General features: G+C 35.9%; 1 protein-coding gene across 1 annotated transcript; it reads right to left on the bottom strand.

Annotated features, from left to right (window-relative positions):
- Positions 1-7,977: 7,977 nt before the first annotated feature.
- LOC133313373 (glycosylinositol phosphorylceramide mannosyl transferase 1-like) lies at positions 7,978-12,869 on the bottom strand. The gene is made up of 5 exons (XM_061514736.1): positions 12,544-12,869; positions 11,719-12,115; positions 10,764-10,927; positions 9,977-10,047; positions 7,978-8,493 (listed from the first exon to the last, which is right to left on the bottom strand). Exons 1-5 carry the CDS (start codon positions 12,825-12,827, stop codon positions 8,333-8,335), a joined length of 1,077 nt encoding a protein of 358 aa, XP_061370720.1. The 5' UTR covers positions 12,828-12,869; the 3' UTR covers positions 7,978-8,332.

The following is a 12,869-nucleotide window of genomic DNA, read 5'->3' as shown; positions in this document are numbered from 1 at the left end:
AAAACAATTTGTTCATTTTAAAGTTCAGAATTTTCATGTTCCTTCCTTTTCTTGCACGGCAGTTTATGCGAGTCCTAGGGAAGAAAATAGAAAGGAGCTATGGGATGATCTGCTAAACATTAGTCTCCATTGTAATGGGCCGTGGTTGGTGGCTGGGGATTTTAATGAAATAGCAAATCGGGATGAGAAGAAAGGTGGTTGTAGAGTTAACTTAAACAGATGTTCCAATTTTGCAAATGTTCTTCATAATTGCAAGCTGATGGATCTTGGAGGATCAGGTCCTTGGTTTACATGGAAGGGTCCGAAGTTTCTTCATCTTGATCGTGTTTTTAAGAGGCTGGACTGAGCCTGTGCTAATGCAAGTTGGAAGACTACCTTTACTGATGCTGGCGTTAAGGTACTTCCACGGATTTATTCTGATCATAGTCCTATTTTGGTCTACTTGTCTAACTTGGACACAGGTTGGAAAAATCGTCCCTTTCGCTTTGAGATTGCTTGGATGGAGCATTATAACTTTACTCAGTTTCTGGCTATGAGCTGAAATGTTGTGAAAGACACTAGAACGAATCTGCATGATCTGACTCCAAATTTAAAAAGATGGAACAAGATAGTCTTTGGCAACATTTTCAATAGGAAGACTAACCTATTGCATAGTATTGCAGAAATTCAGAATCATGTTGATTATCATACCAACTTATCTCTCCAATCTAGAGAAAAGGAGGTTAGGAAGGACCTTGATGCGGTTCTCATATAAGAAGAGATCTTATGGTTTCAAAAAGCCAGGGTGAAATGGATAAATGATGGGGATAGAAACACCAAATTCTATCACATTAAAACAGCTACTCGAAGAAGTTCGAATAGGATTCTTGAGTTAAAAAATTCTGATGGGATTTGGGTGAAGGAAGCTAGACAACTTCATCAATTGGTAACAGATTTCTATAGCAACTTGTTTAGTGAGGAAGTCCTTAATCGTGATTGGGTGAAATCAAAGACTACTTGGCCCCTTCTGCACGATGATCTGCTATCTAATCTGACTCGTAATCTTTCGGATGACGAAATTTCAAAAGCTGTTTTTAGTATCAATGGGTCAAAAGCTCCAGGGGAAGATGGTTTTCCAGCTGCCTTTTTTCATAAGAATTGGAGTCTTATTAAGACTAATGTTATTAAGGATGTTAACATGATGTTTCAGAATCCCAATCTGATTCACCTTGTGAATTCGACTCTTCTGGTCCTCATTCCAAAAGTAAAGAGACCTGAAAGTGCTAAGCAGCTCAGACCAATCTCTTTGTGCAATGTCATTTATAAAATCCTCAGTAAAATTCTGGTTAACAGAATGAAGCCCCTAATGGAAGAGATGGTGTCTCCCTTCCAAGCTAGTTTTGTTCCTAAACGACATATCCAGGACAACATCATCATCACCCAAGAGCTGATCCATTCAATGCGTAGAATGAGAGGAAGAAAATGTTTCATGGCAATTAAAATCGACTTGGAAAAGGCTTATGATATGTTAAATTGGGAGTTTGTTCGTAAAATTTTGGAGGAAATTCAAATCCCACACTGGTTCACAAATATTATCATGAATTGTATCAACTCTGATAAGGTCACAGTGCTTTGGAATGGAGCCATTGCAAGTGACTTCCTTCCTTCAAGAGGAGTTCGTCAGGGTGATCTTTTATCTCCCTACATTTTTGTTCTAGCCATGGAAAAATTGTCTCATCTCATTCAAGATGCGGTTGACAATAAGAGATGGAAGCCAATCTCCGTGGGATCAAAAGGTCCTAAGATAGCCCATCTGATGTTTGCTGATGATTTGATGTTGTTTGCAGAAGCTTCTCTAGATCAAATCAAAGTTATAGTGGATTGCTTGGAGACTTTTAGTTCAATGTCTGGCCTAAAGGTTAGTATTCTGAAATCTAGTATTTTTTTCTCGAAAAATACAGATGCTCACATTGCAGATGATATCACAAATGTGTGTGGCTTCAAGCAAACTCACAATATAGGGAGATATCTTGGGTCCATGATGAAACATGGTCGAGTAACCAAAGACCATTATGCTGATGTTGTTGCAAGAATTAGGCACAAGTTATCTGGTTGGAGTAACCAGGTCTTATCTTTTGCCGGTCGAATTACACTTTCCAACTCCGTTATTTCAGCAACTCCTATATTTCAAATGCAACACAGTCTGCTTCCTGTAGCCATTTGTGATGAAATAGAGAAGTTGCAGCGTGCCTTTATTTGGGGTGATAAAAATGGTCAAAGGAGATCTCATCTGGTTGCATGGGATAATATTTGCAAGCCTAAGAGCATGGGTGTCTTAGGGGTGATTAACCTTCGTGTCCAAAATATGGCTTTCTTTCACAAGCTTGCATGGACGATACTTACTTCGCCCGATTCGTTGTGGGTTCGAGTTGTAACAAGTAAGAGAGGTTTGGATCTTCGGAGGGAAGTAAATCATAAAGCATATGACTCATACTTCTGGAAAAATCTGTGTAGTGTTTGGCCATCTTTTCTTCAAGCAATGCAATGGGAGATTGGAAATGGTAATGATGCATTATTTTGGACAGACAATTGGTTGGGTTTAACTGAGTGTCTTGCCTCTCTGGCTACTCGTACTCCAACTGGTTTGGAGTTGAATCTCCCTGTTAGTGCCTTCGTGAACAGCAATACTGGTCAATGGAACTTTCCCTATATTCGTCAATATCTCAATGATCAAGCTGTTGCAAGGATCCAAGCTGCTCTCATTCCTAGCGCATCGGATGGAAATGACCGCATTATTTGGAGAAATCAAAAGGTTGGCTGCTCTTTAGTTAAAACCGCGTATTATAACATGCTTGGTTTCCCTCTCATGCCGTTGAAAAATTCTTGGACTACCATATGGAAATGGCATGGGCCTCAACGTGTTAAATCTTGTATGTGGATCATAATGCATGGCCGCCTTCTTACTAAAGACCGCACATCTAGATGGAGTTGGAAATCTGGTCATTGTAAAATATGTCCTGTTGAGTTGGAAACAAACCTCCATATTCTAAGAGATTGTAAGCATGCTAGAAGTGTTTGGAATTCTCTGGTTTCAGCTAATCGGCAAAGCTTATTCTACAGCTTGGATCTTAGAGATTGGGTTGAAAATAATATCTCAAAAGCTTGGAATCAAAGTAATTCAGATGATTGGCGTGATGTCTTTTTTATCTCTTGTTGGTTCATTTGGGGATGGAGGAACAAAAGTGTCCATGATACTAACTTCAAGCATCCAACCCATGGAACGCACATAATTGCTATGTATATAGAGGAAGTTCGTAACTGCATGGGTAGGAAGGCTATGGCTACTACTAGCATTCATCCAACTCGTATGAGTTTATGGAAACCTCCAAGGTTAAATTGGGTGAAGATTAATATTGATGGGGCAGTTGAAAGGAATACTGAGGTGGCTGCTTGTGGTGGGATTATCAGATCTGATGATGGCTCATGGTTGGGAGGCTTTGAGTATCATATTGGTGCTTGCACTCCTTTAATGGCGGAGCTTTGGGGAACTCTAAAAGGTCTGGAATTGGTTTGGCAACTGGGATTTAAGAAGGTGGAACTAGAAGGAGATGCTTCTGAAGTATTCTCTTTGCTTGCTGATTGCAATGCAGCTTGTCAGCCTCGTATAGTGGCTAAGATACAAGCACTCATCGGTCAGGATTGGGAGGTAACGCTTTCTCATATTCCAAGAGAAGCTAATTCTTGTGCTGATTGGTTAGCCAAGTCTGCTCTTCACAAAGATACTGGATTCTGGAGTCATAGAGTTATGCCGTTTCACCTTGCTCAGTTATTTGATCACGATCTTCAGGGAATCTCCTCTTGTAGGGATATAGACCCTGGATAGTTATTTTTTGTTTCTGGTTGTTTGTTTGTTTTTGTTTGGGGCTTCGCCCCTTAATGTTATAAAAAAAAAAATTAGGATGTCAAGGGATTGAGTTCTAATTAACTTAGGGGAATCGATTGACAATATGAAAAGGGCAATTAATTAAGGGTTTTAATTCATAACATAAAGAAAAATTTGGGGGAAATCAAAACCCTAACTGCGCATTCTTGATTATCAACCAACTCATATTTTACTTTCTTGCTTAGTATTTAGTTTAATTTTCATATAATATTCTTGATTGATTTTCCAGCTTGTTCGTAATTGACTGTTCAACTTAAGTGTTATTAGTGAACTAGTGATTGAAATTTCAATCCTCGTGAGAACGATCTCTTACTCTACTCTTTATTACTTTTATGATCAGTGCACTTGCCGAAGTCACAACATCAGTTTACAAATTAAATGCAATTTTGTAAGTAGATTTTTTCTTAAGTTTCCCTTCAAATGTTAAGGTAAAATTGGCTATTCATAGTTAGATCTCCATCTCTATCATAAATTCTTTGGCAGAAGAAGTTAAGACAACTATATTCTGAGCACCACGCTTTATAAAGCCTTATTCAACACCATTGTCAAATAATGTGAGTAAATAACTATAGTAGCTTTTGAATAACCAGACCCAAGATGAATATGGTGAAATTCGCGTGTCTTAACTACACAATGGAGATTCTATTATAGAATGTATTGAGTAGAGATTATAGTAGGAGTTTGCATGATGTGGGACTTCATCCTTTATACTTTACAAAGTGAGACCACTCTATTTACAACACTCTCCCTCAAGCTGGAGTATATAAATCATATGCACGAAGCTTGTTACTCTTAACAATGAATTGTCCTTATTTTAATGGGTTGATTTATGTTTTATTTTGACTGTGGAGTGTTGAAAATACAGGTAATTGAGCGTAAAGAGAACCAACACGGCCCATTTGAGGAAAAGGTAAAATTACGGATGTAACTGTATTTTTACTTACAAAATTTTACCTTACTGCTTTCAGATAAGAAAGAAAGAAGACCAAGTGGATGAGATATAAGGTTGGAACAATTCTGGACCCTTTGATGAAAGAAAAAGATCAATGGATAGAAACTATTTGAAGAAGATTAGTTAATAGGTATTTTATGGGTTGTAACAACGAGATTGAGTAGTTTTTAGTTTTTCGTTAAATTTTTGTGAAGAGTTTTTGGTTTTTTTTTAGAGTCTTGAAACTTTGTAAGCTGGGTGTTAAAGTTACAAGTTACTTTGAAGAGCACTGCCATCACATCTTCTAGGGAGGGATCAAGGATCTACATACAAGCTCAGCCTTTCTTTAATTCTTCAAGTTCTTCCTAGCTCTAGTTTAGAAATTTTCTTTCACTTTGGGATCTCTTTTCTCAATATTTGGTAATGCATGTTGTTTTTAATTCAAATTTTGTAATTTCGTTTCTTGTTAATATGGGTTTCTAAGATCTTTTTCTGGGATTCAAGATAATTGCATGCTTCTTTTATTTTTATGAACACTGATATTTTCTTTAATCTCACTTGATTAGCAAGTCTTCAATTTTAAGTCTAGGAGAACCATGGGAATGGATCTTGGATAAATTTAACATAATTGCGATTGGGAAATCAGGTTGTGTTCTTTTGCTAATTAAACCCTTGAGGTTAAGGATAACCTAAGGAAGTATTTGATATAATTCTTAAAGATTTAGAAGACTTTGGGAAAGGACCCTTCTGAGGAACAGATATGGAATTGGGAAATTCTAGCTAAAGTAGTCATAGTAAGTCAAATTCTAAGATTAAAGTGCCATAGTAGTGCAAAAATGCAGTAATACATAATTTATGGAACAACCATGATTCAAGAATCCTAGATACTCCAAACTTGTATTCATCCTTTTATCACTGTTGTTAATCAGTTCTAATATTAACAAGTTTGTAAATCTTTTAGTTTAAAGTTTAATTGTGTACTACTTCAAGAAAATAAGGATAGATAAAAAGAAACTAAAACAACTGTTCCCTGAGAACGATTCTGAAAATTTGAACTACCCAACAGTTACATATATAATCTATTTGAGGATCCCTTATAGACTTAGGGAAGACATCTGCTAACTGATCATTTGAGTTCACAAAGTAGTAATGATATCTCCTGAGAGGATCTTCTCTCTGACGAAGTGACAATCTATCTCGATGTGCTTCCTCCTTTCATGGAACACTATATTGGAGGCAATGTGTAAGGCATGCTGATTATCACAAATAGTGTTGCCGATCCAATGTCTTCAAACTTGAGGTCTTTGAGTAACTGTTTTAGCCAAATGAGTTCACAAGTGGTTGTGGCCATGGAACGATATTCTGCTTCAACATTTAATCTAGCGACTACACTTTACTTCTAACTTTTCCAAGAGACTAAGTTATCTCCAACAAATATGCAATATCTAAAGATCGATCTTCTGTTAGTGAGGCAACCTGCCCAATCAACATTTGAGTATCCAACAACTTAGGAGTGCCCTTTGTCATTGTAGAGGAGAGCTATTCTCGGGGCTGCCTTAATATACTTGAGAATGCAAATCACAACATTCCAGTGATCTTCACAAGGGGAATTCAGGAACAGACTAACAACACTAACGAAAAATGATATGTCTGGACATATAACTGTGAGATAGTTCAGTTTTTCAACCAATCTTCTATATTTCTCTAGATTAGGGAATCGTTCCCCCTGATTTGGTAGGAGCTTGGAGTTTGGATCCATCGGTGTGTTAACTAGATTTGCATTTAGCAAAGTTGTCTCCTCAAGGATATCCATAACATATTTCCTTTGGGATATCAAAATATCATCCTTGGATTAGGCCATTTTAACTCCTAAAAAATATCGTAGTTTTCTGAGATCTTTTGCCTGAAAGTGATGACAGAGATGTTGTTTTATCTGGTTAATGCCATGATGGTCATCACTTATAATGACAATGTCATCAATGTACATCATCAAATAAATGGATCTGGATCCAGAGTGGCGATAAAAGATTAAATGATCAAGCTCACACCGAGTCATGCCAAATTGCTGCACAACAATTCTAAATCTCCTAAACCAAGATCGTGGATACTATTTAAGACCATATAAAGATTTGCAGAGGTGACAATCAAGACCAGATTCCCCCTAAGCAACAAACGTAAGAGGTTGCTCCATATAAACCTCTCCCAGAAGATCATCATAGAGAAAGGCATTTTTAACATATAATTGATAAAGGAGCCAATCACGAATAATAACCATAGAGTGGAAGAGACGAACAAATGTATTTTTGCCACAGGAGAAAAATGTCCCCATAATGTATTCAAAAGATTTGTTACCTCGGTCCCCGTTAGCTGTGATCATGGAACATGAAATCAGCATAAGAACTCGATTCTCACAGCACGTTGGTAATTTTCATCATCCACCGTCTACACAAAATAGCAAGGAATGTCTGCTATAACTGTTGCATGCAGATGAAATTTTGGAACGAGTTGGTTGAGATAAGACGAATAAATTTCATGGAGTCTCACTCACATAGGACTTCCCCAAATACCATATCTTAGACCATCAAGAGGCCCTTTTTGATAACTAGGAGTTCAGTTAAGAGAATTTCCCCTTTTTGATAATTTGTATATTTTACATATGATTGAAATTATTATTATTTAAAAAAAAAAAACTAAATTTATTAAGTGTATGATAATTTTTTTGCGAGATATCTTATACAAAAGAGATAAAAGAGTATTGCTCCAACAGATAAAAGAGTTGTCGCAACCTTTCCGGGTTTAATGTCTTTTCAAAAGCTTCACAACAATGAAAAAAACAAAGTTTCCGACAGCTACTGAGATGTGTGTTGCCACAAGTATTGTATTGACAATAACTAAAAAAGAAAAAGTAGAAATCAATATTAAAAAGTAGAAAAAGGATGCTGCTATCTTCTCTCGCACCAAACCTTATCTAGGCTTTATTATTTCATTTTTGGTGTTTATCTACAGCCCCACATGTCCACAGCCATCCCCCATATGGTACAAGGAGAATAACAGGCATGAACACAAACGCATTATTATACTGATAGCTCAATAGTACTGCACATGTCTACTTTGTATGGACAAATTTAGGTGCTGTGTGGTTACGTTACGTATTTGTAAAGCCATTCTTAGAGTTACATAAGAAAAATAATAGATCCTTCACTATATCAACCCATTCTCTAAGGTGGAGCATCTCCAATAAGCTTCTTGCAGAATTAATACAAATAATAAAACGCAGATGCAAATTACACCATGTTTTGCATCAGAAATTAATGAATCAAAACCTTGTGAGACACTTCAGTAGAACTTGTATATACAGATAATATGCCGACAGATTCCTTAATCAATGACCCATACTCTTTCGTTCTGTTCTTTTAATTTTTTTCCCTTTTTTCTTGCCGTGTGGAATGGATCGGTGCTGATTAATGCAAGAACAGAACTTACCATAACCATTCATTACTAGCGCTAACTGCTTTGACATTAGTTGAAACAAGAGGAAGACTTCCGTAAAGTGATATTAAATCATTGAGACATTTGTTTCTCCTGTGGCTATGCCCTCTCAGACTGCTAATGCCCGATGCCCCAATCTCATAGATTTTGCCTGCAAATTTCGTAGATGATGTTTTGATATTTCATTTCCTTCAAGCTGAGTAATAGAAATAATAGCCAGATCATAGAGATGCAAGCAATCATTATCTAGCTTTCGGAGACCAAACAAGTAAATCTCCACCCAGAAAAAGAAAAATGGCAGTATTAACTTTTTTTTTTCTCAGAGCAAATAGAACAACACATTATTTTGGAAATGGAGACAAAGAGCGGAGGAACAGGCAGAAAGTGAAGATTATTTATGCCATACACTGAACTAATGTATGTCATTATTGTTACTATCTTTTTTTTTTTTTGGTAAAAATTATTGTCACTATTATAATCACGATTATGAGATCTAGACGAGATTCTGCAATCCACACTTGGGCAAGATTTTGATATAAATATGTCCACGAAATGGCATGGTTTCTATCCTTTGCAAATAGTAACAGTCAAAAACTGAGTATTAATGTATCTATAGCATTTCTTGTGCTTTACCTTCTATTGAAGAGTGAATCAAATCAACCAATTGAAGAGTCCACAGGAAAAAAATTATTGATCTTATTTTTCTAAATATATGCATTTTAAATCATTTCAAAAACCTAGCACATCAACGTCATGGGTTAAAGCTAGAATTTTCTTCAAATATTTTTAACAAGCTTCACAGTGAAATATTGATTATTATGTATAATGATGATCATAAAATTAAAACTAGACACCTAATATTTAAATCATTGCATCCATCAGTAAATAACTACCAACTACGTGTAAATAAACAAGCTAAAAGAAAAGGGCATCTTAATGTCTTCCAAGAAAATTCCACGTCCTAAAACCAGAACCATGCTTTTTTAGAATCTGTAGTTTTGTACTTTTGTTTGATTTTGTGCATTTATTGTTTTAATTTATAATAAAACTAAATTTAATTACTTGTAATGATTTTATTCATGTAGTTTTAGAAACAGTTATTGATGTGAGCTGTAAATTATTAAACACTGACATTCCAATAGAGGAGCAATGTTTGTGCCAGACACTAATACTGATTACAACACACATCTCGAAACAGCACTCTTAGAAATTGGAAATAAATTTAGTATTCACCAATTAGATATTTTATTAGAAAATTTTAAAACATATCTATTGAGATGCACGGCTTGCACCCTTAAATTTTGTGCTGTGCTATGTTGCTAATTGCTATGTCTATGTTACATAATGTTTAAATCCCATCTCTGTATTTGTGTTCCAAAGTAGTGGTGTTTGCACAATTTCCATATAAAGAGCAAAATCTTTAACTAGATAGCATACTTGAGGAGTTAATTTAATTGGGAACAATACAAGCACTGAGACTTCAATAATTTATTTATTCTAAATTTAAGTTATTATTGTAGTTCACCGACCCCAATTAGTTTGGGATAAAGGTGTTGTTGATATTGATTGGAGATCACACCCAACAAATAAAGTCCTACGCTTAAAAGAGAAAGAAAGAAGAATCAAGAAACTACCTTTCACCCATATTGGAGGACCACCTGTAGCATTAGCAACAAGAAGGGACATTGCAATGTCTTCACAATTTCTGTTCAAAAAGGCAACAAAGTTGAAAATTCAAAATTATCAAGGATCAGATGTAAATGACTCGAGCCAAGCCTAGCACTTGAAGCTTAGATTTTGCTTGCGAAAGACAGATGATACTCAAGCAAGGCTCATTTATCTAAGCAAGCCAAATTTAAAGCTTGTGCTTGGCTTGTATAACAATATGAAGCTTGAGCTTGGTTTGTTTAGCTCGTTTTACTAACCAAATCTCTTCTTAAAGTATTTTCAAGTTTATGAATTTAGTATTTAGTAAAAAAATTTATGTTAGAAGATGAAGTAAAAATAGACTGAAAAAGAGAGTAAAAGAATATTCAAAAATGAAAGTTAGGTAACTATAATTCTCTAAGTAAAATTACAATGCATTAAGTAATAAAAATATATATTATAAATTTTTATTATCTATAGATATTTTATAGCATAAGATTATCATTTTTTGTCATTACAAATACACACACACACACACACACACACGAGCTCTTCACATGCTTTTATATCAACCCTAAAAAGCTTGAGTTTGTGCATTTATTGTTTAGTAAAATAAATGAGCTTGGTCAAGCATTTAACAAAGAGTTCACAAATAGCTGAACTCAATTACACCCCTAATCAAGGATGTGGAAAAAGAATGAGTGAATTGAACAGGTTTAAAATTTTATGAGAGAGGGTGAGGACTCCTAAAATGTAATTAATAATATATCTTACCTCTCCCTGGAAGCATAGTCCTGAATTGATGGAGCCATCTGGTTAGTATATAAATCTAAGTATTTCCTGTGAAAGAATGCAGCCTTTGAGAGAACCATGCTATAAGTGCCCATCCACCAAACAGACCACCATCCTCCATATCTATAATATGCAACATTGTTTAGCTGTAGTATACAAAGAGAAATTTGTCAGACGAAATATGGAAATTAATCTGAAAAGTTATATGCAAGCAAAGTAAATCAAAGTTCAATTATGTTACCATCAAGGGAGGTGCCATGAATACAGAGAAGAACTTCCACATCTTTCTCTTATTTTCCTTTTTTTTGTTTTTTATAAATATTAGAGTAAATGCCATGTGTTTTTCCCACCATTAAGCCATTTCCCATGATTTTACACAATAAATTAGTTCGGAAAAAGCCTCTCTAAAATGAGTTTGTCTCTAAATTGACAAAGGGTATATCTACTGTTAAAATTTAGTGGATTAACATGACAATACATTTTAAATTAAATTAAGGATTGTACACCCTTGCTCGCTATATAGACAATATCACTTTAGAGGAGCCTTTTCCATATTAGTTCCATATTTTTGCCCTCTAAATCCCACCCTCCACCCCTCAAATGGGAGTTGCACCATTCTTGTGTAACCAATTAATGAAGGTCTCATCTTCATCTTATAATCAATCAAACCTGAATGTCATTCAAACTCTACCATATGACCATATAGTTTCTCCGACAAAATACTTCAGGTTTCAGTATCCTACTTGCAAGCATTATCACAAACCTAACCAAAGTTAATTATTTTGGCAATCTTACGGGAGGTTGGTCCTAGACAATTTTTTGTTGTGTAACAAGAATGTAACATTCAACCTGTAAGAAATCAAAGAGTACAAATTCAAGCAGTTTATGAGAAAATTAAGTAATAGAAGAGAAAAGGAAGTAATTTTCTAATACTAACCTCCTTATCCAGCCAGTGCATTCGAGGAACAAATCCCACCATTGTGAATGGAGCACTTTGCCAGACAGAGAAAGCAAAATCTAGAGTATGGCATGGAACAATAACATCATCATCAACTGAGAAAATTGCATCTGTCCATATGTCCTTCATTGGCTTAAACCTGCTGTTTGATTTATCTTCTGCATTGATACCAAATCTAATGTTTGGTTTGTGAGCTCTCTGAGACTTCAAATCCACAATCTTATCAAGATATGTTTTCAGCATTTCAGATGGTGGTTCACTTTCATTCCACACCACATGTATTGCATCAGCACTACGACAGGATGCATAATGAGCAACAGCTTGTTTTAGGATAGAATTTTGCTTCCAAGTGTTTATAAGCACAGTATAGCCACCCCTGAATTTAGATTAAACTAGTTATATCAACAGAACCAGTTCAACCAATTAAACATAACATAAATCTGTTCAATTATAATCCAACAAAAAACAAGAATCGTATTGGCACGTTGTTGCATCCAAGAAAAAATCTCCAATTTCATGTCACATATAATTGTTAGCATTTATGCAAAAGCAGTTCAAACAATAATCATTGCTTTTCAAAACTAATGGTTAATTTGAGTAATAACATGAATATTCATTGATATAAAAAAAATGAACAACCAATTGCATATAACGAGAAACTCCATTTAAAGCCCCATTTCAGCAAATTCACATAACCTAAAAAAAATAGACAGAAAAAAGAAGAATCAACAAAACAGAGCCATCATCGAACAAAAGAAATAAAAAACACAAAATTGGAGAGAAAAACAGATCCAATTCTTTTACCTTGAAGTAGAAGAAACGGAAGAAGGGTGGTGAGGATTCCAACCCATCCATGAACTGAGCCGGGAGTTGACGAAAACGACGACGGAGAAGGCGCAGAACGCCAAGAAGAGCTTGAACTTCGCGGCGCCGAGAAACTGTTTGGCTCGCCGAAGGGAAAGAAGGGGGCGGTTACCATAGGCGCCACGGTTGGCGGCTTTCTGCTTCGCCGGAGAGTAGAAGCCGTCGACTCCGTCGACTGCAGCGGCGGCGACGCCGGCGTCCCGAATCGGAATGAGCGTGGACATTGCTCAGTGTGCGTTCGGGGAATGCTCGGAAGAAGGGATCGC

This window comes from Gastrolobium bilobum, unplaced genomic scaffold, assembly GCF_033153095.1.
Source record: "Gastrolobium bilobum isolate Gb01-03AN ecotype WA unplaced genomic scaffold, APGP_CSIRO_Gbil_v1 utg10095, whole genome shotgun sequence".
Taxonomy (NCBI): Eukaryota; Viridiplantae; Streptophyta; class Magnoliopsida; order Fabales; family Fabaceae; genus Gastrolobium; species Gastrolobium bilobum.
This window is presented reverse-complemented; position numbering and strand designations above follow the sequence as displayed.

What these genes read in the sequence shown, in the direction of transcription:
- LOC133313373 (XM_061514736.1), bottom strand. Translation starts at nt 12,827, where the DNA reads ATGTCCACGCTCATTCCGATTCGGGACGCCGGCGTCGCCGCCGCTGCA. An exon ending in TCCGTTTCTTCTACTTCAAG is followed by an intron (nt 12,116 to 12,543) that starts GTAAAAGAATTG and finishes ATCTAAATTCAG; the next exon opens with GGGTGGCTATACTGTGCTTA. An exon ending in GACTATGCTTCCAGGGAGAG is followed by an intron (nt 10,048 to 10,763) that starts GTAAGATATATT and finishes CTTTTTGAACAG; the next exon opens with AAATTGTGAAGACATTGCAA.